The sequence below is a fragment of the Rhincodon typus genome, chromosome 7 (assembly GCF_021869965.1).
Source record: "Rhincodon typus isolate 14 chromosome 7, sRhiTyp1.1, whole genome shotgun sequence".
NCBI lineage: Eukaryota > Metazoa > Chordata > Chondrichthyes > Orectolobiformes > Rhincodontidae > Rhincodon > Rhincodon typus.
Window position 1 is genome coordinate 19,717,040 of NC_063338.1, and position 25,632 is coordinate 19,742,671.

At 43.8% G+C, this 25,632-nt stretch overlaps 1 protein-coding gene across 1 annotated transcript in view; it reads left to right on the plus strand.

Annotated features, from left to right (window-relative positions):
* LOC109924863 (aryl hydrocarbon receptor-like) overlaps positions 1-10,994 on the plus strand; it is a 137,908-nt gene extending 126,914 nt beyond the window's left edge. Inside the window, exons 8-9 of the mRNA XM_048598702.1 lie at positions 1,262-2,666; positions 10,770-10,994. Coding sequence (XP_048454659.1) covers positions 1,262-2,666; positions 10,770-10,994 — 1,630 coding nt within the window. The remainder of the gene's footprint in view (positions 1-1,261; positions 2,667-10,769) is intronic.
* The last annotated feature ends 14,638 nt before the right edge of the window (positions 10,995-25,632 follow it).

Sequence of the window (25,632 nt, forward strand, 5' to 3'; positions counted from 1 at the left end):
GGCTGGGGTTGTGCAACACAGAAACTGACACTCCAGTGCAGACATGAATGTGGCCCCACCGGAACACTGACACCACATACAGTTGGTCAACCTGGCTCATTAGTTCCTAGCTGTTTACAGAAAATGGAAACCCCCACCCCACCAAACCCTCGCAGTCTTGCTGTCATTGCTTGTCGCTATTCCATATGCCTGGGAAGAGTGGGGAAATTTGAAGGTGCAGGGTCCAGCTTCCCCAGTGGATTTATCTACCCTGTTCCCCTAATGAAAGGTGGGTTTGTAAAATGCAGTCAGCCCCACTTAGCTGCTGAAAGGTTGCAACCTCTGGGTGGCTACCATCTGTCTGAACTTTGGAATGCTTCTGCCCCGCACTGCCTCTACTGGTCCGGTCACAATTTCCTCTTTTGCAATGGTAGGCTCTCCCATGAGGATGGAAATCCAGCTCGAAAACCGCTAGGGATTCCCAGAAAGTGTGGGCAAAGGTCAGACAGGCACACAGGGACAGGCTGAACTCTGCCCTGAAGCAGAGAAGCACCCTGCTCCTGACGTGTCACATCCCCATCGCCCCTTACTTCCTTGCCTTGAGAATACTCAGTGGATGTCCCGGAGGATCTTACTTTTAGTCCCAAGTGCTTACCTTCTGCAAGGGCTGGACTGATGCTAGAATATCCGTTGAGGGCATGCTCAGTATCTTTGCAAGCCGTCATTTTTTCTGACGGGAATGTGGATTTTGAGATATTCCTGGAGGGAGCACAGACGAGCTTTCCTGAGGGGGACAAATAGAACTGGACGGACAATCTGAGCTGATGATCTCACCCCGCCAACTCTGTCAGGGGCACTGAAGTGACTCTCAGTAAACCCAGGTTGTCATGCCTATGGTTGTCTAGCTGAAGCTCTCGACTTTGCATGTTCCAAATATGTCAGAACACGTACATTAGGAGCAGGAATAGGCCAATGTGCCCCTCAAGCCTGCCCGACCGTTCGAAAAGATCCATTCGTGGCCTCGACTCCACTTACCCTGACCCCTTTGGCTGCCCCTGTCAAAATCAAGAACCTTTCTAACTCAGCCTTAACAGTATCCAATGACCCCTCCCTCCACCTTACCCCCACCCCCCATCCCCGACCCCCGCTTTCTTGGAAAGAGAATTGCACAGGCGTAACAGGGAAATATGAAGCACGTTTCCCCCCTGGGGACCCGCGTGGTATTTTAGGCGCGTCCACGGCGGCAAAGTGACTGATTTTGTTCCACGGTCTTGTCCCACAGGGATGAAGAAGGAGGGCAGGAGCTCCGTAAACGCTCGCTGCACCTGCCATTCACCTTCGCCACGGGAGAGGCGCTGCTCTACCAAGCGGCCTGCTCCGTCCCGGGAGTGCCTGACCCCTGGCGGGACGGAGGGAGGGGAGGCAGGGGCAGGAGGAACTCGACCAGCAAAGCCAAGAAGGGTCAGAGAAACGTGGACCCCAGCTCCCTTCTGGGCGCCATGATGCGTCAGGACGAATCCGCGTACGTCTGCCACCCAGCGTCGGAGCCCAGGTATCCCCAGGGCAGCCAGCCCGCTGGCACAGTCGGAGGTGACTGGCAGTGGCGTGCAAGTGACCCCGGTGAAGTGAGCCAGCAGGGGGTTGACGCCGGGCACCTCGACCCCCTGCTGGCCACGTTGGACTCCCTCGACCCGCCTGCCGAGGACAGTTGTCTGAACAGTGACTTATTCAGTGCTCTGGAAAACCTGGGATTCGGAGCAGACGACCTGCAGCTCCTCCTGTTCGACGAGAGGACGGTGACGGTGGATACGGACCCGGGACGCGTCCCGACATTGAACGACGTTTGGACAAACAGGGAGATTTTGTCCTACGTCCACGACTCGATCGTGACGAAGAGCGGCCAGGAGTGCCCCGGGGCCCAGCAACCCTTCCCGACTCCCGGTTTTTCCCAGACTGCGCTCACAGACCCTTTGACGTATCCCTGCAAAGCCCCGGGCAATGAGGCTCAGTATCCCTGCCAGCGTTCCCAACGCTCTTTCCATTCTGACCGTCAGACATCACAGCAGCAAGGCCTGTTGCTGCAGGCCTACCAGAGTGACCAGGGCTTGGCTCAGTGTTTCCAATCCAGCGATGGGCAGCAACCTCAAGAGACTCAGGAGGAACCCACCCATCAGCAGCTTAAGGTGCATCTGCACGCACAGCGCCAGTTCAAACCAAAGACCCACCAGCCATCACCTCTGGTCAACAGCATGCTCTCTCGTAGCCCGGCAAACGCCCAGCTGTTGGATTACAGTTGCCAGTTGGCAGTTGATCAGCCGATTGTGGACAAATTGGATCACCTCCTTGGTTATGATCAGAGCCTGACTTCCTATCAGCAGCTGCTCCCCACGTGTCCGAGTGGGATCACTCCGAGCACAGATTCCCATGTGACTGAGGCACCTTGTATGGAGTTAACGATGAATGAAGGAACTGGCAACGATGGCCATTACCATAGTTTCCTTGCCACATTGTCTACACATCACACCTTACCACAGAAGCAGCAAACTCAGGGGATACCTCACTGCCAATATCAGCCCCTAATTTCTTCCAGCAACCCATTTGTGGACCTGTGTCCAGAGCAACATTCGCTCACAGTGGATCCTTATGGATATTTCCCAGCATTTGTACCTCAAGACAATTCCCACAAGGTAACCAAACTCCAAATGAAAACCGAAAGAACTGCGGGTGCTGTAAATCAGGAACAAAAACAGAAGTTGCTGGAAAAGCTCAGCAGGTCTGGCAGCGTCTGTGAAGAAAAAATCAGAGTTAACCATTTTGGGTCCGGTGAACGTTCTGAGGAAGGGTCACTGGACCTGAAACGTTAACTTTGATTTTTTTGTTCATCGATGCTGCCAGACCTGCTGAGATTTTCCAGCAACTTCTGTCTTTGAACCAGACTCCAAACTCTAGTTGCAATTTTATTTATGTATCTCTGTTTGAAAAGGAAAGTGTTACTTCTAGTGGGATAGGTCTTGGGAGAGATGACCCATGGTTCCATGTTTCACATGGGACTAGAACACTGATAAACCAGAGGGTTAGCTGGCCAGAGTGAACTAGAGAAAAGATAAGTACATGGCTTAAGCTTGCTCATAAATTTTTAACGTTTGGGAAAATTCATATGAACATATAGGTTTGGAGCAAGTGTTTGGCCCGATGAACCTGCTTCATCGCTCAAGAAGGTTGTAGCTGACTGGATTGCAGCCTCAACATCATCATGCTGCCCTCCAGTCCCCTTGTTGGTCAAGGATCCGTCTAACTTGACCCTAAATACATTCACAGAAACTCAGAATTATTATGGTGCAGAAGGAGGCCATTTTCAGCCCATCATGCTTGCACCAGGTCTATTACCTAGTGCCAGTCTTCCTGCCTTTTCCGTATATCCCTGAACACCATCACCATTCAAATAACCATCCAGTGCACTTTTGAATGCCCGGATTGAACCTGCCCTGTCCCACCATTCCAGTCAGTGCATTCCATGCCCTGGCAACTCACTGTATGAAACTTTTTTTTCCTCAGTTAACACTTGCTTTGTTTGCACATCACTTTAAATCTACACCCTGTTGTTCTTGTGTTATAAGCAGGAACACCTTTGCCCTATCTATTCTGTCTGCTCATGCTTTTGAAAGCTTCAATCAGATCTCCTCTCTCCAGGAAGAACAATCTGAACTTCTTCAATCTATCCTCATAGCTGAATTTTTTTCATGCCTGGAACTGTACTAGTAAATTACTTCTGCACTCTCTCCAATGCATTCACATCTTTCCTGCAATGTGGCACCCAGAACTATACAGATTACTCTAGCTGAGGTCTATAGGGGGTTTCATACACATTCTACATCACCTCTGAGCTCATGTACTCTATGCCCCAATTAGTAAAGCCAAGAACACTAACACCTGAAGAAGGACTGAGGCTCCGAAAGCTTGTGTTTTCAAATAAACCTGTTGGACTATAACCTGGTGTCGTGTGATTTCTGACCTTGTCCACCCCAGTCCAACTCTGGCACCTCCACACCATCACTGTATGCTTTATTCACTGCTCTCTCCACCTCTTCTGCCATCATCAATGATTTCTGCACATTTGCAACCCGGTCCCTCTGCTATTGCACCCCCTTTAGAATTTTACCCCCTTTTATTTTGTTTCAATTTTCTCTGACCAAAGTGAATCACCTCACACTTCTCTACAATGAGCCTCATCTGCTACCTATCTGGCCACTCCACCAACTAGTCAATGTCCTTTTGGAGTTCCACACTGTCCTTGTCACAGTTTATAATTCTTCCAAGTTCTGTCTCATCAGCAGACTTGAAAATTGTCCCCTGCAAATAAATCAGAAAAAGCAAGAGTCCCAGTACAGAGAACTTCACTTCCAGTCTGAAAATATCCATTGGCCACTCAATTCTGTTTTCCATCCAATTTTGTATCCGCATTGCCCTGTTGCTTTCATACTATGACCTACAACTTGCCTCACAAGTCATTTGCCTTCTGGAAATCCATATATACCACATCAACACTCCAGCAAGTCAGTTAAACATAATTTCTCCTTTATAAGTACATGCTGACTCCTGATTCAATATCCCTCATGCTCTGGGGAAGGGTTCCAAAAACTCACAGCGCTCTCAGTGAAAAGGATCATCCTCATTGCAATCTTAAATGGGAGAGTCTGATTTTAAACTGTGTTCTAGTCTCTCCCACAAAGGGAAGTATCTTTTCTACATCCACCCTGTCAAGCCCCATTAAGATCTTACATCTTTCAATAAGATCTCCCCTCACTGGAGGCATCTTGACAGATACATGAATAGACAGGGAATAGAGGTATATGGACCGTGTAGAAGCGAGGAGGTTTCAGTTTAGTAAGGTGTCATGTGTTGATGCAGGCTTAGTGGGCCGAAGGACATCTTCCTGTGCTGTGCTGTTCTTCATTCTTCAAAGCTCCAATAGAAAAAGCCCAGCTTGTCCAACATTTCCTCATGAGATGATTTCTGTATTCCAAGTATCAGTCAGTGAACATTCTCCAAACTGCCTCTACTGCTTTTATATCCTTTCTTAAATAAAAGGTGACCAAAATGTACACAGTGCTCCAAATGTGACCTCACCAATGCTTTACACGACTGTAGCAAACACTTTGACGTGAATATGGTGTAGAATAGAATGGAATTGCCTTTATTATCACATGCACTTGAATGAGTGCAGTGAAGGGTTTGTAATGTCACCTCTTTAGCGCTATCTTACGTACCTAGGTACAGATACTTCAGGTGTTTGTTACAGAATTGAAAGAGTAAAAACAAAGTCTAGTGCAGGAATTCAAAGTTTTAAAAAGTACTCAAATTACTCAACGTCCAGGATAAGAGTGAGAAGTATCTTTAAAAGTACTCAAATTATAGTCCTTTTCATGGAGTCTGTGCCCCAGCTGGCTTCAGAACACCAGGCCTCGCTGCCTGCACAAGCTGGCCTCCAGTTCGGACTCACCTCCCAGCTCGGCCTGGGCTTGGTCTGCTCCTGCTCCGGGCTCTAGCCAGGACTGACTTCTGGGACTGGCCTCTGCGCTGGTCTGGTTTCTGACTCGTCTCCCACGTCTAGCTGCACTCAAACTCACCCCCATTGTCCATTCCCTTCAGGTAGGGTCGTTTAAGAAGATAAAAGTTGGGAAGGGGAGGAATAAAAATTGCAGAAAAGAGGGAAAAAAAGAAAGAAAAAGGACAAGGAACTGACGAAGCAGGGGAGCTCCGGCTGGAGCGTCCTACTGTGCCACCATCTTGAATGTTTACATTCAAATGAATACATTCCCCTACAGTAAAAGACAGCATTGCACTTGGCTTCCTAACCACTCTCTGTACCTTTTGTGATTCATATACCAGGACACCGATATCCTTCTGAGGCCTGCAATCTCTATTTAGAGAAGATGCTACATTTCTGTTCTTCTTGCAAAAGTCAGCGAGTATACATTTCCCCACATTATACTCTATCTGCCAGAGGTTTCCTCACTCACATAACCTGTAAATATTCTTTGCAGAACATTTACATCTTCTTCATATCTTATTTTCTAACCAACCTGTTAATATCTACAACAAACTTTGCAACCATGCATTCGGTCTTTCATCCAATAATTGATAGGAAAATGGTTGTGGCCCTGATACTGAGACCTGTGGCACACCACTCACCAACCTGAAAACAGCCCCTTTCTGCCGCTGCTTCCTATTAGGCTCTGTTCATCCTCTGCCAATGCTAATGTATTACCTCCCCTTCACCCCACACACACACTCACACGCAAAATAAGCTCTTACTTTGTTTTGTAACCTTTGATGTGGCACTTTGTCAAATATCTTCTGGAAACCTAAATAGAGGAAATATAAGTACAGTATATGCAACATTTCCCCTTAATCGATATTGCTTGTTGTTGCCTCAAGGAGCTCCAATGAAATAAACAAACTTGATTTCCCTTTTGGAAAACCATGTTGACTCTGCCTGATTGCATTAAGCTTTTCTGAAAGTCCTGCTATAAACTCCTTATTAATAGATTGTGGCATTTTTCCAATGACAGGCATTAGGCTAACTGTCCTGTAGCTTTCCTTTTTAGAATAGAGGAGTCACATTCCCTGTTTTCCAATTTGACAGAACCTTTTTAGAATTGAGCAAATTTTGGAATATTTAAACAAATACATTAATGATCTGAACCACCACTTTTAAAACCAGAGGTTGAAGTCCTTCAGGACATGGGGACTTATCGTTATTTTAATAATTCTCACAATCCCCTTTCACCCGGTGATTCTAACTGTTTTATGTTCTTCACTTCCTTTTACCTTCAGATTCATATTTATTTCTGGGATATTATTGTTATCTACAGTGAAGAAAGAGGCAAAATATCTGCTCAATTCACCTTCAGTGTCCTCAATTTTCATTGTTAAGTCCCCAGACAATCTCCGTTGAGGAACAATGCTAACTGTGCTTTCTCTTATACTTGTGACTAAGATCAGAAATTTGTGTCTAGCAGGTAAAGACAAACAAAGGAACAAAACAAATGAAATAGGATCTGCTGTAGCCCATTCAGCCCCTCAAAAGCCTGCTTTCCTGTCCAGTAATGCTATGGCTCATCTTCTGCAAGAACACCACCTTCCCACCCATATCCACAGATGATTGAATTCAAAAGATTCACAGATCTTTGAGTGAGTGGATCATTCATCAGCTCAATTGTAAATGACTAATCTCCTTGTTCTGAAACTGTGCCCTTGTTTTCTAGGTTCCCCAGCCAGAGGGAAACATCCTCTCGGCATGTACCCCCGTCAGTTTGCTGCAGAATTTCACATGTTTCTGTTAGATCATTTCTCGTTCTTCTGAAACATTAGGGAGTACAGGCTTAATTTACTCAGACTGTCAGTACAATCCTCATTTCAGGAATCATTCTAGTGAATTGTGGCGGTACTCCTTTTAAAGCAGTTATATCCTTCTACAGGTAAGGAGACCAAATTTAGTGCAATACTCCAGGTATAATCTGATCAAGTTCTTGCACATATAGAGTCATACAGCACAGAAACAGACCCTTCAGTCCAACTTGTCCATGCTGACCAACTTTCCCAAACTAAACTAGTTCTACTTGCCTTTGTTTCTTCCATTTCCCTTTAAACTTTTCCTATTCATGTACCTGTCCAAATGTCTTTTAAATGTTGTATCTGTATCTGCATCTACCGCTTCCCCTGGCAGCTCATTCCACATACGAACAACCAGCTGGTGTGAAGAAATTGCCCCTCAGTGCAATAAGGTCTCTTCACTCTCATAGTCCCATCTTTGGTTAATAAAGGCTAACATGCTCTTTGCTTTCCTAATTGTTTGCTGTTCCTCCATGTTAACGTTCTGTGGTTTCAACACTGAGGGCCCTCTGAAAGCAAGCATTTCCCAGAGACGGGCTATGATCGGATTCTATCATTGACTGAATCTAACAAAGAGAGTGGCCATCGATTATACCTTGCATTTATTAAAATCCTTGATAAAGTCAGTGGGTAAAGTTAGCGTTTTGCTGCCTGGCAGTGTAGCGTGGCACACAGTGCCTAGGAGTCAGCCAAAGATTGGGGAGAGGAGGTAAGTGACCAAGGGGCATCCTGCCCTGGCTGCTTTTCAGTCTGTTTGGCTGAGATACTTGTGTGGGCAGAAACTGACTTCACCCTGAACCTGTGGCACTTGCTGACCACGTGCGTGATGCGATGCCACTTGATTGAAGCTCAGGAAGTGATGACACCAGCAAAAATCGTACTCAAGTCACAGTCAGGGCCTTTGCGAGAGAAAATCGTGAGCAATAATTGGGAAGCGTGTGGCCCTGAACCAAATGGTAGTCATCCTAACACAAAACAACCCTTTCATCAGACTGCAACACCGCTGTGGATCGAGCAACAAAAGTGTATATTTACACTTGTAGTGTCCCAAGGTGCTTCACAGGAATGTGACCAAAAAAAGAATGAGCTGAGATATTAGGGGAGAAGGCAGAGGTTTTACGGGGTATCTTAAAGGTATAAAGGTTGCCACATCTAGCATGGAGGTTTAATAGTGCACTGTGCATGTTTCCGTCTGTTTTTTTTTTCAGAATCTTTAATCATCTATTCTTTCTTAACCGAAGGAAAGAAAGACTTGCATTTTGATTCAGGATTGCAGGATGTCCCACAGTGCTGTAGAGCGACTGAGCTCCTTTGGAAAGTGACATTGCTGTTGCATTGTTACAAACACAGCGGTGAGTTTGCCAGCTCTCGCAAACAGAGAAGTGGCAATGATCCGTTCATGTGTTTTGCCGACATTGATAGAGGGATAAGCATTGGTCAAGATGCCGGGGAGAACTGTGCTGATTGTCAGCGTAGTAACATCCCATGAGACGGCAGGCAGGGATTTGTTTCAATATTTCATCTGTAAGATGATGCCTCTGGCAAAGCAACGATCCTTCTGCCTAGATTTCTGTCCTCATCCTGTAAGCTAGGACTTCATCCTTCTGACTCGAGAGGTGAAAGTGTTATTAGCTGAGACCAGGGAGCTAAGTTTCAGCTTTCTTGTGGAGCTGCTAATATTAGATCTAAGTGGCAACTTAGTTTGCCAGGAGCCTGCTGTTAGCACATGGAGCGTGTGTTCCTCTCGTGTTGGGCTCTATTTTCAGTCTGATCCAACTTGTAGGGTGCTGGGGTCCAATCCTAACTTCATATGTCACAGAGCGACCAGTGTGAAGATATCCTGTTTCCACCCCTTCCAGTGAGACAACTGACCTAATGCCAATTTCTGCAACACCATGGACAGGTCTGCGCTGTGTCTTTGCATCTCATGTCGAGAGTTCCCAAACTGATTTCAACAGAGATTTCCAATGACAGAGGACACTGTTGTTTTACTGGTCCAGTTTGCTTTTGAAAGCAGTTCCCAGCTCAAAAGATTGCAAGTCTCCAAATTGCAGCAAGATTTCGCAGGCCTAGAAGCCTCAATCGTGGAGAGTTTACTGCCTGTCTTGGATGCCAGGAATGTAAGCCGTGTCTGAATCTGTTTCCGATTCCACTGGAACTAACGGCATTTTTATAAACTGTCGCAGCATCATTCCATTGAAGATCTGCAGGCTATGCCAGTGTTTCGATTTGTGCAGAGCTCGCTATTTCAGAAGTGACACCATGAAATGGCGCAGAAGAGGCCAGCAGATTTCCCTCTGCTCCCACTCCCTGTAAAACAAGACTGAGCAGTCCTGCCCCAACTAGGGAGTTTAGGAGAGCAAACTGAAGCCTCAGAGTGTGGGCCACTTGGGAGGGAGGGGAGAAGGTGTCCAGTCCCACCCTCTACATCTCTTTAAAGGAACTTCTGCTTGAGAGATGGTGGTTCAGTAGGGCACAGTCTCTCCTCAGATAAATCTGAGTTACACTGAGCTGTCATTGGGCACGATATGCTGTGTTGGTTACCCTTGGCTTGGGCAATGACACTGTATGCCCCCTGAGCTGAGGGGATGTACTGTTACACGTCTGTAGTGACTTGAGCAAAACATATCAGTTAAGGGGAGAGCTGGAAGAACAACATCTCATTTTCCGCTTGGGAACTCGACAGCCTGCTGGACACAATGTTGAGTTCAACACTTTCAGAGCTTGAGGCACCTTCTGCCACGTCCTTACCCCAACACCCACACGCCAGGCCTTGTTATCACATGGTCTGCTGTTAAATACAATCCATTGTGAGCCACTATTTGTCTACTAACGGCTATTCATTCAGGCTGATCGTGATCCACTCCTTCGTCTGTCCAACTTTTTTTCTCTCTCTTTGGGCTTTATTCTCCATTCATCATTTACTCCCTAAACCCTTCCGCCAACCCATCTTCTGCATAAAAATCAACATTTTCTCGGCTACCATCGGTTTCTGAGGGAGGGTCACCGGACCCGAAACGTTTAACTCTGATTTCTCTCCACAGAGGCTGCCAGACCTGCTGAGCCTTTCCAGGAATTTCTGGTTTTTGTTTCAGGTAAAGAGGAGATTGGCCTTCTGATGGTCCTAATCACCGAATAGACTTCTTGTCTACTCCCAATATGTGAAGATAGGCCATAAAGGTGACAACAGGAAGGTGCCAGCAGGTGGATGACATTCTCAGAGTCAATACAGCAGTCACAAGAGAACGAGAATCCCACTTCCAGCTCTGAGAACAGCCTTCCAGTTACGCCTGGCACATCCTGGCCTGCTCCAATTGCAAGTTCATATCCATAAGGTGATTATTCATAGTAAAGCTAATCTCTCACCTTTCTCTCTTCTCTCACTGTGTTCCTAGGTGGAGAGCAGCTGCAGTTTGGACACTGGAGACCTGGCATTTGCTGGAGGTTATGAACATCCCAGTGGGAGCACAGTGCCCTCAGACAGGCTGCAAACCATTGCGGGCATTCATCAAAACCCCTCTACAGCTGGCTATTACCTTCAGGCACACCAAACTGGAAGGTCAGCTCAAGATTTGCACCAGGATGCAGATTCGCATAAAGATGGAAGCTTTCCTGTTTAAGACAAGGCACTTTCACTTTTTGAAATCATGCCTGTTTGGTCTTCTCAGGTTTGGATTTGGGGATGGGTGGGGTGGGTTTACAAGCCAGTATTTTTATTTTGTTCAAGATGTGCAGACTAAAATGTTCTCAGAGTGTTAATTATGATGGGCAATAGTTTAAGTCATTCTGACCCAGGATGCACCACTTCCCCTCTCATATAACCTCCTCTCTTACTGATTAGAATTACTCCGAGACATCTAAAAGCTGGGCATGACAGCCTCTGCTGAAATGGTCGATGTCAGTAGCATTGGACTAAGAGACGGGAATCCAAGATTCCAGGGTGCTGCCACTCCCAACCATTAACCAACTTGTAAATGTGTGGCATCTGCTCTGGTGTTGCCTTCAGTGAGGTGTAAGAGGTACTGCAGTCACATTAGTGAGCCAGGTGACTGCGCAGTGTTACCTCAGCCCAGGCCTTTGTTGAACACGTCATTGGGAAACGAAGGGGAATTACACCAAGACAGATCAAGACTCTCCTCTGGTATCTCGGAACAATTTAGAGTGCTGCATCAGAGCCATCATGTCTCATTGTTTGACAGAATGAAGGCTGCTAATGACCCATCACAGCAGTATTTAAACCCTGGTAAAGATGAGTCCTTTTGCGCAACGAGGTCTATCTTTGTTACATCAAATGCAAAATACCCTGCATAGGGAAAGGAATCTGCTGTACATGGGCAATTCTGTAACTCGGGCCTTTGTGTTTTGAGAAGACATTCTTAGAGCTGAAGTTGTGGTATTTGGTCGTTCTGACATAAAGCTCTAGTTGCACCACATCTGTGTTGGGTTAACACCTTAGGACAGATACATTAGCCTTGGGAAGAGAGTGTCATGCAGATTGCTCTGACTAGGCTTGTATTACCTTGAGTATACAAGCTGGATGCTGATGTAATGGAAGGGTCTAAAAGAGTTAAAGGAGTTGATTGGGTCGATAGATATGTAAAACTATTTCCTGTGGTGGTTCTAACCTGATATTAGCACCAAACTATTCAGGGACAAACTCCAGAAGCAACTTTTCACAAAAAGCAGAGTAGAAATGCACTGGTACACACTGTCTACTCCACAAGCAGTTCTTGTGCAGTTGGCGGTCAATTGAAAAGAATTCAAAACTGAAATAGTTCAAAACTGAATGTTTCTATGAGGCAAAGGATGGATGCTTAGAGAAGCCATGTGGGTAGAATGGAAGTTGCATGCTGATCTAATTGAATGGGAAAACAGACTCAAGGGACTGAATGGCCTCCTTCTGTTTCTAAAGGAAGATGCGGAAGTGGCCAAACCTTGAGAGGTTGGTGGTGTCCAACGAATTGCCTGTTTGACTTGAAAAGGAAAAGGGAATTGATTGAAATTGATGGAAATAAGGCACATAGAGATGAAAGATTGAAATGAATTTTTCCCCACAGTGAAGTCTTTGATGAAAAGTTGCAGAAACATATTTGAGATTGAAATGAATTATGTTTCTAAAAGGAGCGGCAGACACATTGACAGCTCTGCCCTTTTGTTATAAAGTATATGACCATCAGGCAGCCTTGCAGCCTATTGTTGGGGTTCCCAGGCCACCTCCACAAGCCACTGGCTAACTGTCACTGGGACTGCAGCAAACCCTGAGTAGAATCATCACTGGAAGCCTCAGAAGAAAACCTTTAACAAATATTTGGATGAGCACTTGGAATAGCATCACATTCAAGCGTATGGGAGAAATGCAGGAAATTGGGAGTAGCGCACCTTTAGTGGTAGTTATGTCGGTGCAGACTCGATGGGCCGCTAGGCCTTTTCTGTGCTGTGTGAATTTATGTGTCTATAAGAGATGGTCAGTAGGCAGCCTCACTGGGGTCCTGGGAGGTGGACTGAAGGGGTTGTTACACCTGAGTCTCAGGTGACGTTCCCCACATTTGTCAGGGTTCCTGACAGGATACCGCCCCCTTCCCCCCCCCCCCGGATATTAAGGATCATTAAGCTCCTGCATGAAGAGGGGTTAACTGGTTTCCTGCCTCCTTAGTGGGTCTCAATGAGGTAAATTTACCAAAACGCCCCTTCCCTTGTAAATACCTTTCTCCCAGAACCAAATGAGCTTACATTTTGAAAGAAGTCCATTTAACCAGGCCATCTTGAGTTAACAATAAGTGAGTTTATTAAAAATTAAGTGTGAGAGGAATTGGTAAGGCAACACACATACATTTAAATTAGAAATGAGAGGGGAGTCCGAAAGGATAAAAGCATTAAACAAACAGAAATACGGATCAGTCTCTGAATTGTATGTGATGAACGGACAGTTTTAGGTCGCAGTGGAGGTTGTCAGTAACGTTACAACTGGCAGTATGATAGTCAGTTTCATGATCCTCATTTTTGCAGATTTTTGAGTTTGCGTAGTTCTGATTCTTTTCCATTGTAATAGAGTCCCAGCATTTGGGGTGAAAGAGAATTCTTTTGTTCCCCTGATTGCTTTTGGCTTGCTGCTAGCTGGCTAAGTTCTAACAGTCAGAGTGAGAGTCCCTTTACCTGCAACACAGGGGTGATTAGGAGATAGTTCTTTGACCATGACCTTCATAGCACACTACTGCCCGAACTCAGGGTGGTACACAAAAGAATGCTCAATCCCGTTAGCACATTCCAATAGAGCTGAAAAAGACTTCTACACAGGATAGCCTAAGAATCTGTGGAGCTGCCTACTTCATCTCAGCCATCTACTGTTCTCCATGTAATCTCCTGAAGTAATACTCTTTGTAATTATCCTGATGGCTCTTCCACTAGTCTTCTTTGCTTTACTTACTTCAGTAAAGGAGAATATATTGCAATAGTTTTGACAGTGAGCTTTCATGCCAATCCAGACCAGTCCCAAACTGTGGGATGGTCGAAGCCTCTTGTACCTACTGTCTGTTGGCTTTTCTTGATATGGGTTTGGGCAGTCTTAAACGAGTTTACGGTGAGAATCCAGAGATGACAATCGTAGCCCAACAGTCCATTGGTTATTTGAGTTGAAGTTGGTTCAGTGGTGCACTGATCTCCTCCAAAAGCTGAACTCTCAGGCAGGTTTTTGCGACAATGTGGGAAGAGTTCTATTTGTTATTTGAGTTGGGAATGCTTGTTTCTGAACATAGAGTACTCCAATTGATCACTCCAAAAATAAAAGCCCCTGATGTTTTGTTGTCCCATGACCAAGGGTGAGCCCACCGCCTCAGTACAGGATTCAGGAGCTGAGGAAGATGTTTGTTGACAATGCTCAGAATGATTCCAAGTTGGGTCTCAATGCTTATTTGATCAAAATAACATTGGGGAGAAAAGATTATGGCAGCCTCAAGGCTCCATAAGTTACAAATGAATGACTTCCGCTGTGATAGCGCCATCAGTAAATTAAAACAAAATTCAAGCTCCCCGGTAGTTGATGTTAAGTCCCAGGAAAGGGTTAGATTAGGAACAAAGTTCCCAGACCTCTGTAACTACAGTTTAAAGAATTATTTCTGAATGATGATCTTGTGTGTTACAGCATGACACAGTACAGAGCTGTATTTAATCTGTGCAAATACTTTGAAGTTCATTTAATCAATTGTTTAACATTGTTGAAATCGTGCATTTAATTTATAACACAGCACTGCAACAGTTTGAATATTCTGTGGGTCGCAAATGCTTTAGGATCTTAATCTACGGCAATCAGTTGAAACCTATGCTGTGGCTTAATGAATAAGTGCACATTGGTGTGTGTGGCTGAGCAGGGAGGCTGGGAGAGAGGAGAGACCAGCGCTCAAATACCATCTTGACAAGTTGCAAACCTATATTAAAGAAATCAGGTCAAGTGATCATGGAGGGATTTTCCCCATCACTTCCACCTCTGCACCAGAGAAGATCCCAGGTTGCTTTTGCTGTATGGGTAAACCACTCTTATGAAGTGGATCATAGGTCACAAGTCTCTTTTGAACCAATATTCAGACTGAGCGAGCTATTTTCATGCAAGCTCCACACCAAAGTGAAGACTGCATGAAAAGTTTGGCTTAGGTGGTGTAGGGTCACTGATATCTCTAAATTTCATATCTTGAAGTTTCATTGCTGCTGAGGGGCCACTCCATCAATGATTATGGAGGCAATGGAGAATAAAACTCACAAAAAAGGTTTATGGCCTCCCCTACAAAACTTTATTGAATTGCCTAAGCACTGTCCCATCATAACCCCATGAGAAAAATTCCAGAAATGTTTCTCTTGGCATTCTCTGAATGCAATCCAGTTAAAAGGTCAGAGTATTTATTTGCCAAATGTGTATCACTTCTGGGAAGTGGGATTTTTTTTTGTCCTAAATCCTGTTGGTTGTTAGTCACTTGAACAAAGCAATGAGTATTTATGATGTTTTTAGGTTTAGAGGCACATAACTTGTTTCAACTTGACAGTGGGACTCCTAACTCTGGATGAACACATCCCTGAGCGATTGGAACACAGCCATTTTACCCCATTTCCAATACCTTTACCATGAATAAAGTAAAATCTTCAAGGTAAATGGAAAAAAATGTTTCTGTTTATAGGCTTTGTGAACTTTTTCTCTGGTTGTTTGTGACACTCTCCAGGAGATGACATTTTAATTACTTCGGAGATGTTGACTTGACAGATAAAAGCTTTACGACTATTTGAAAGTTCAGTGTAGTGATAAAAGGTACTTTAATGCTGGAAGGAGAGGAAAAGATTATCGCCAGGGTTTCATTAGCATAGACTTGTGTTTAAAAGCTGGTGTCCTCTCATGAACAGGCTTGCAGCCACTCATAAAAAGCGGAAGTGATACTCCGACACCACCATCAGATTCCAGGGGAAATTTGTAACTGAGTGATTCAGCAAAGTCCCAGGATCAATCCCCAAATATTAACTCCTACTCGCAGCATAAAAAAGGTTTTCAAAAGACTGGGCAGCAGCTTTCGAAGTTCACTAGCCACCATCTTTTGTTCCCCCCCTCCCTCACAGTGCATGCTGGGTTAATGGATTTCAACTAGACCAATTACCCTCTCCACCAATAGTCTCAGCACTGCTGGACATGGAGTGGGAAGATTGGCAGGAACTCCTTTACCTGATGGTCAAGCAGTGAGTCTTCCTGTGTATCTGCGTTCGGAAAAGAACAGGCACAACAGATGGACATTCCATAAGAACAACCGTCAGATTTGCGTGAACTAGATTCATGAGAACAGCTCATATTTATACAGGAGACAACAAGGTGTAGAGCTGGATGAACACAGCAGGCCAAGCAGCATCAGAGGAGCAGGAAAGCTGACGTTTCGGGCCTAGACCCTTCTTCAGAAAATTTTTATACAGTGTCTTTTAACCTAGTGAAATCTCCCAATGTGCTAAGAAACAAAATTTGACAGTGAGCCATGTAAGGAGATAATAGGATAGATGACCCAAAGCACAATCATAGGTTTTACAGATGCTCAGAAAGGAGGAGAGGGGAGCGGAGGGGTTTTGGGAAGGAGTTCCAGTGCTTATGGTCCAAATGGCAGAAGGTATAGCTGCTGATGTGGAATGATGTAAGCTGGGCTTTCTACAGAAGATAGGAATGGTACATGAGGAATTCCTGCTTGGATTAGGTATGGGAGTGACTTGTCAGTAAAAGTCAGGAATCTCCTGGACGAGGAAAAGAAGAATTGGGAAGGATAGAAAAGAGAAAAAAAAAAATAATTTCAGTTCTTCCTAGGCAATGAGGACAATCAGTATATGACTTTAGTGCACTGACAATCAATGGTGAAATCTAACCTTAAGTATAAATATAGAATCTATACAATTGTAAACAGTGTAATGTGTGATTTCTAGATTTGCATTGAGCACACCTTGAAACACTGCTTTGTTGAAACCTTTTCTGGTCACGAATGTAGGTCAGTTGGTTTAGTATGATGTTACTGTATAGTCCTGACGTTAAATAGTATGACTAATTGATGTGTTATCTTAATGCAAAATCTTACTTGTTAATAACATTTTGGAGCATATATCCACACACTGTTAGAAATAGAAAGCCCGACATTTATTTATATTATTTATGAGTCAAGCTTTCTGAATCTGTTGAATGGAATATTTGTTGAACAGAATTTAGATTTGCACACATTTTTATTTTACTACTATGTGTTAATGCTTGGCATGATTTATTGTAGCTTTTATATGAGACAGTTCCAATTTATTGGATGATCACAATCTGTATGTGCCAGTTGATTGCCTGTTGAAATGTAACCTTTATCCTGAATAATAAAGACTTTGTGTAACAACCTTGGAATGCTATTTACACCCATGATTTTTCAGGATTTTCCACTGGTTTGTATTTTCCTCAGTTGTGCATTTAATCTGATTTATCATTAACAAGAATATCATTTGTGTATGTCGCATAGTCCTATTTGTGACTATGGTGTTGACTTGCTTTGGGCTTAGTCTGCACTAAACTCTCTAAGTGAATAGTTGAGTACAGGCATTCAGAAATTGTTCAAACTTGTTGAGGGATACTGCTAGATATAGTTACTTGTTTATGTGGTATCTGAAACAGATAGAAAATATATTCTCCTCTTATCTCTTGTGTCGACTGGGAAAAATTCCAGCAATTGTTCCTGGAAAGAACATGTTTAGGTATCTGGTGAGTACAGGATTAGACTCATTCTGTTACTGTTTAGGTTTCTGTGAAGAATTCCCATAGTGCAGTGAGGTGCTGGGGGTTTCCAACATTAAGAAATCGTACTCCAACGTCAGTCTGCATTCACAAGAAGGATCAAGGTGAAATCATGGAGAAAATGTTGAATATTCAGACATTCTCCTGCACTATACCAGTTTACAATTTTCTGTTACTTTAGAATTTTACTTGATATTTTAATGATTATTTTCCTTGCAGTCAATAGAGCACTTGGAAGCTTGTATGTGTAAAGATTATCAGAGTGTATTTGATACTGAAAGCACTATATGAATGCAAAGTGCTGTTGAAGCTTTTCATGAACTATCATTGGTATATTCTATCATAGATTTCAGATCAGTCAGGCCTATACCTTTAAGACAGCTGCATGACATCCCAATATGTGACACTGCGTATAAAGTGACCTCCATGCCCTTCAGTCACACATTCTGTGTCATTGAATCAGTAGAGCCAGTCATGTCTATATGTGTACCTGTGCAGTAACAACATTAAGTTTGGAACCCAGAGTATGTACAAATCTGCGATATTGAAGCTTTGTGAATGGTTAGTGTTGTAAATAAACTGTAGATGTCTGACTCAAGAATCTGACTGTCTGTGGTAAACGTTATATGGCCAAACAAAATGCAAATGACATCAATCACAAATCTACTGGATGAAGAATAGTTATCAAGAGGCACCTCAAGCATTGAAGGGATGACGCTGATTCAGAGTTTGGTGATGAATTGTGGGTGTAATGACAAAGTTGTCATTTTGATCAAACTGATCAAGAGGAAGAAATAAGAGAACTGAGAAAAACCTCGTTCAATGATCTGGCAGAATTGGCAAAGATGAAAGATATGCAATGTATAAGGCATCAACTGCTAGACATGGTTGATCTGTAATGCTGGTCCTGCACAAGTGCATCGTGTTAAAAATCTAACCCAACACACCTCCAGCTGTGACAGTTACCTTCTGTCATGAAGGTCCACTATTATCAACAGATTGAACTCAACTTCTGAGAGGCAAATCCACTGTTGTGATGTCCAACTTTGTTAGTCCAGTTTTGAAAGCCAAGGGAGCTTGACTCCAGACCATTCACACCTCTAACAACAGCCAGTGTCAAAATGTAGGATACAATTTTCTCTTCTATATCCAATTAGGGAATGAAGTGCAACAGATTCTAGATTTCAGTTAGCATCATTCATGTTGGGATTTGAACTGGTATCCTCTGAGTATTAGACTTAGGCTCTGAGCCGCTAGCCTTGTGACAGTACCACTGCATGGTCACCTTACCAGTATTAGAGTAGGAGAGAAGGAAATGGAAGGGCGACCGATTAATAAGCACAAGTTAACCTACCTAATGTTGATCAGTTTTCTGGGTCTTTTTATTGAATCTGGTGGAAAGATTCTTGCCTTTTCTTCCAAGTATGCTGAAGCCTGTGTGTTCCTATAGGCAACAATGCGGTGTTTAATTCCTAGTTGTCAGTTCTGAAGCAAGAAGGCCTGCCCTGTTCGAAAAGACCAGATTTCAATAATACATTGATAAGAACAGATGGTATATAGAGCACTTACAATCACAGCAATCTATGCACAATTGATTACTGCAACAGCCATCAGCGACTATAGTTAACTGCAGCTCTCTTCACATTCTCTCCGCTCTGATAGAGCTCCAGAAGGGGAAAGACAAGTTCAATTCAATTAGACTTGCATTCAAACAGGATTTTGTCCTCTGTTTTAATCTGTTGGAAAGATCAATCATCAAGGTCATGGAATTCCTGCTTCTTGGTTACCAATGTTGGAATATGAGAAAATGCTCTGTGGATTGTTTCCATTTATTATTCAATAATTTTCTAATAAAATGTGAAGATATTTGAGATTGTGTTTTAAATCAAGGGCACTCAATGTGGGAACAATAAAGGCCATTGACTGTCCTAACTCTTTCTATAATCCACTGTAGTTTCACAACCCACTGAAAACTCTACATCCCACCAGTTTGGATCTTTATTTCTTTTGCCACACCATCTCTCCATACAGTCTCTTTGTTCATTAGTTTTCACCATGGTCTCAATGAGGCTATTGCCATCGTCTTACCTCCTCTGCTTTCTTCAAGCTCCCCCCCACCTCAGTCCATATCTCAATGTTATTCACCCATCTGATTTTTCTTCCTTTTCTGTTTTCACTCTGAGTTTCACCATAGCTTGTTGCCAGGACAAGGCTGTTGAGATTTTCTTTCCCGAGTTCATATTTGGTTATCTTTCCTTCTGAGCTCCAACTCTTGATGTAACCCTCTCACTTGTTTTCCTGTCCGTTGAGCTGATTTCTGGGCATCTTTGGCCACACCCACATTTCAAAGGCTGTTACCATCCTCTGACCCTGTTCAGAGTCCAACTTTCGTAGAGTGCAGCTCCTTACACTGGTTACATTCTTGATCCTGGGCACCTGCGAGGTTTCATGACGCCATGGAGTCATGTCTATAGCAACAGAAATGCCCTTCTGTTCCCTTAACAAATGAGTTCCCTACCTCTATGACTGTTGTACTCTCCTGTCCAATTCTGCCGAACTGCTCTTGGTGCCTCAAACATGACACTAAGGAGACTTCCTTGAGAAACCAGGCCCCCTCACCAGCATCCAAATTCGATGTGTAAGCAGGGCCCAGGGGACTCGTGCGCTACCTGCCCGTTTTCTCTTGGTCTGCCTGGCCCTCATCCATTTCAATTCCGTCTCCAGACCCTTAAGCTTTGGTGCGACCAGCCCTCTGAAAGTGCTATCTGTGTAACTCTCAGCCTTGCAGATACACACAGCAACTGCAGCCTCAGCTCAAGCTCCAAAACCTGGAGTCCCAGGTTTCAGTCGCTGGCAGTATTCCATGTGGTTGTCTAGGTTACCAGTGGAGTTCATGGCTTCCCATGTAATACAGGCCACACATATGACTGAGTTGCACTGCACTGCCTCCAATCTACTTTCCTCACTTTAACCTTACTTTGGATTGCTTATATTACTTTAATACATTATCACTTGGCTTTCCCTTATTCCTGGTGTTTCTCAGTCAAATCCAAATATAGCCACTTCTTTAAACATAATACACATTTGTTTTTTTTTTAATTTACAGCAATTTAATAACAGATTCTTACCAAGGGTTTTTGCTGTAGGGTCACTGTTTGTTGAGAGCTCTTCATTCTCTTGGTGCTGACCTTTATTGACTTCCCAACTCAGTAGCACATTAAATGCAAATATCACCATCATAATATTTGCAAAACCCTACACCTTTTCTTCTGGATTGCTCTCTACCTGTACATCCCAGTATGCATCGTCCTGTTTATTGTCCATCTGCCTTGCTGCCAGGCTAGTCCTTCTGCTTTTAGGAACTCTCTCTCAAAGCAGCACTGCCTTTTCACCACTTCCCTTAAAAGCCCTTAAGCTACTCTCCTTGATCTCGTTTCTTCAGCTTCACCTCCTCTGTTTTACAATTTCATCAAACACTTAAGGCATCCTGAGACTTTCTTGTGTGAAAGGTGCTATATAAATGCAAGTCTTCGATTCTGTATGTTTTTTAGGGTCCGGAAGATCTCCAGTTTAGTTGGCTCTGTGCACATCGCCACCTCTGTTGAGAAAGCAACATTTATTCAAAGTTTACACCAATGAAAAAGATTCCAAAGACATTGATTCCTTCATCAGAATGCAGAAGGTAAATGCTTGATTGAGGGTATTGTTCCAGGATGTCGCTAGGGGTCACTTGTTTTGTGGTACTGCTAGAAACATCAGCCTGGTTGAATCCACCCACATGAACGGGAGGAGACAGCAAGGTCAGTGCAAGGAAAACAATGATGAGATTAAAACAAGACTGACTTTGAACATTACAAAATCATCGAAAGTTTCAACGAGATGTCAGATGCAAAGATCTGCAACAGCTAAGAGTCTGCCAGTTCGGTTGATGTCTTTGTGAGGTGAGATTTGATTGGTAATCTAACCCATTTGGTTTGGATTCAAAAAATGCCCCTGACGTAAATGGAGGAAGGAGCTTTACACCTGTGGTGAAGAATTAAAGTTTAATTTTGTTAAAGAGTCTCCTGCACATTATCCACACAAAGTTGGAAAAGTGTCCTTCTCAGGTTCTATTTACCTAATTGTCTCTAAGTAGAACAACCAAACTTGTAAGATAATTGCTGCCTCTTTATTTTGAGAGCCTCCTGGGCAATGTTTGTCCAGTATAAGATGGGACTCTGTAAATGTGACTGACTGCAACTAGTGAGATGTGCAGTTAGGCCTCAGGTTTAGGACTGGGTTGTGTTCTATTCACATTTCTGCAGTAATTACCTACATCATATCCATATCTGCACAACAAAAGTTGACTCCAATGTGAACTTATGACCCCCTGTCCGTGCCACCACTAAAACTAGTTTTTCTCATCTCTGTAACACTGCCTGACTCACTCCCCTCTACCACCACCACTACCCCAGGTCAGGTCATCTGCTGAAACTGACCTTCATGTCTCCTTTGCTTCTAGATTTGGCTATTCCAACACATCCCTGGCCTCCAACATTCTGTCATCTGTAAACTCGAGCTCATTTGAAATTTCAGCTGACTATGTCTTGACATCCACTAAGTCCTGTTAGCCTGCCACTCCTGTGTTAGATAGGCTCATACCTATGCAACACATTTTCAAATGAGCTTTATTTTCCCCTCTGTGGCCTGGACCATCCCACTTCTGCTGGACCAGCTCTGGTCTCACAATCCTCAGAGATGTCTGGACTCCCTCAATTCTGGTTTGTTTTTCTTTACAGTCTTCAGTTGCTCCACCATTGGTGACTGTGCCTTCAACTGCCTGGGCCCCAGGCTGTGGAATTTCTTTTCTACACCTCTCTCATCTCTCTACCTGACAACCTTCCATATCGAGCTTTTGAGTGTCTAAACTAATCTCTGCTAATGTGGCTCAGTATTATAGTTTGTTTCATGATGCCCCTGTGAAGTGCCTTGGGATGTTTTATGACATTAAAGGTGCTGTATAAACATAAGTTGTTATTGTTTTTTTTTCTCCATCCTTCCAACTTACACTTGCTCAAGACCGCTCATAGTCTTATCCTTTCTCAGTTCTGACAACAGGCCAGTAACCTGAAATGTTAACTCAGTTTCTGTCACCATGACCTGCTGAGTGTTTCCATCCTTTTATTTCGGATTTCCAATACCTCGTAATATCTTGCATTTATTTTTGTGTTTTGCCTGCCAGTGGACGCCAACCTTTCTGTCCTGTCAGACAGGCTGAGTGGGAATCAGAGCGTCAAACTGTAATTTAATCTCAGTGCTCTCAAGTGCAGTGCACATGAGCTTGAATGTTATTGCGGAAGTGCTCCTGAAACGCTGACATGAGTTTATCCTTACTGTGCTCCCACTGCTATCCGGCCTGAGGTTGAAGATTAAGTGGCTGCTCCTGCTACAGAGCGATCCGCACTAGGCAGGGAGCATTTCACAGGAAATCTGAGCTGGGAGCACTAGCTGCTGTAAAGACACAGCAAGTGTCTGAAATCGAGAAACATTAGGTTAGCATGTTGAGTACAGTCATGTGAAGAATAATGAAAAACTCCACTGAACTAACAGCTTCATGTCTGCTGTTCGTTTTAAAACATTATTTCACGTGGATGTGGGCGTCACTGTATCTGCCAGCGCCTATTGCCCATCCCATCCCTAACTAGTGGTGAGCCACGCTCATGAAATAACTCTGAACTTTTCTGTTGCAGTTTGAGATGGCCAAGTGGCTTGTTTGTCCATTTCAAGAGACAGTTAAGATGTGAATACATTGCTGTGGGCCTGGAATCATACATATGCCAGCCCAGGTAAGTGATGGCACATCTCCTTCCCTATAGGACTTTAGTAAACCAAGTGGGTTGTTACAATAATCTACAGTGATTTCAGGGTCACTGTTATTGACGTAATCTGCAAAGTCAGACTGGGTGCTGCACTGGGACCTCCACAAGTAGGGTACAGTGGTCAGTCCCAAATCCATTCTCGCTACAAAGGGTGATATTGGCACCCAACTGATCCACAGCAGCCACCTAGCCAACTGAGCAAAACAATCCCCCTCCCCAGCAAAGGTGTGAGGGGCAACGTACACTTCTATATGCATGTTGTCATCCAAAGCTATGACTAATGATGGTAATGTACAAACACTCCCTCCTTACCCATGGAGTGAGACATGAACCTGAACCTCTGACTCAGAGGCAGGGGACATGACCCACTATGCCACAAGGCTTCCAATATCATTCACTCACTCTACCATTGAAGGAGCAGTGTGTATTATTTACAAGATACACAGCAGAAATTCACCAAAGATCCTTAGACAGCACCTTCCAAACCCACAACTGCTCCCATCTAGAACAACAAGGGCAGCAGACACATGGGAACACCACCACCTTCAAGATCCCCTCCAAGCTATTCATCACCCTGACTTGGAAATACATCGCCGTTCCTTCACGGTCGCTCGGTCAGCATCGTGGAACTCCTTCCTTTAGTGGGACTTTGCATCTATCTACACCAAATGGACTGCAGCGGTTCAAGAAGGCAGCTCACCACCACCTTCTCAAGGGCAACTAGGGGTGGGCAATAAATGTTGGCCCAAACGGTGATGCCCACATCCTATGAATGAATGAAAGAAAATTCCAGTCTGTCTGGTTCCAGCCTTACCTTATATCCTTAAAAAGAATGGTTACAAACTTTTTTCAAAACCGTTCAATGCCTCTTTTACATGACCCTTGGTTTTGTGTAAGGATCAACATCCTTTTTAGTCAATGGACAGCCATGATCTAGTCAGATCAGTTGTAATGTAATCTAATCATAGAACAGGCCTGAATGGCCAATGTCCTGCGACGCTGTGTCCTATGATAGTTAAACTGGTGCCTGTAGCATGAATGTAGGTCAGGAGGGAAAATCCTAACTGATTTCTGTATCACAGACAAGTACAACATTGAACTACATGAGATGCCAATTAGAAATAGTCTTGTGTATTATATCAGCAAATGTACTCTGTATTTTACGTGATGACAGAGAATTGAAATGGAAGCAAGGTGTACATAATCTGGGTGAGCTGTTGAAATATTGATTGACTTCTTTGTTAGTCTGGTCTTTCACTGGGAAATGCATTCACCCTGCTCTGTGCAGCACCACAGTTTTGATTATGTGATGCATTATTGCTCGCGCAGCTAAATAAACAAAGCTGTCCGATTTTTATGTTGGATGAAGTCACTAGACAAACTCCAAGGCAAAATAGCTTACCTCATTTTTCAAAGTTATGCATCATTAGCCATGAGCTCACTCATAAATTAATCACGTGTCTGCTTTAACCTCAGTAATGTCTCCTGTGGTTTAAAATGAAATCAGCTACGTTTTAAAAATGCATTAACCTACAGAAGGCTGAGTGCCCCCTCCCCCTCTCCTCAAGGCAAATGGCTCGTATTAAGGCTGCAGTTTCATTTACTGTTCTTTTATGGATCCGGTCTTATTGGCAGTGGTTGTCTGGGCAGGCTGCAGCTTGTGCTAGTACACTGTACAAAAAACACCCGCTTCGTTGACCTCAATAAACTCCCTTCCAGATTTAAGAAGAAATGAATGTGATTAGGAAAAACGTTGTGGCAACTCCTTTTTCTTTATGCCAGCACCGTGCTGCAGTCTGTTTAGAATGCATCATTTATAGCCATCTTAAGTGTTTTAACCTCTACAAATAAACAAATGTTTCTCAAACATGGGACAAAATTGCAATGTACCCAAAAAACTGGTTTAGGTGGGAAGGGGAAGAGGTTGTTGTGGGTTCCCAGTGAACAATAAACGCATTTATTTATCATACCGGCAGAATGTAAACTTTGTTTATGCAACATGAACCTCGTTTTTTTTAAAATTCATTCATTGGATGTGGGCATCACTGTCTGGGACAGCATTTATAGCCCATCCCTAATTACCCCTCAAATGAGTGGATTGCTGAGCCATTTCAGAGGGCAGTTAAGTGT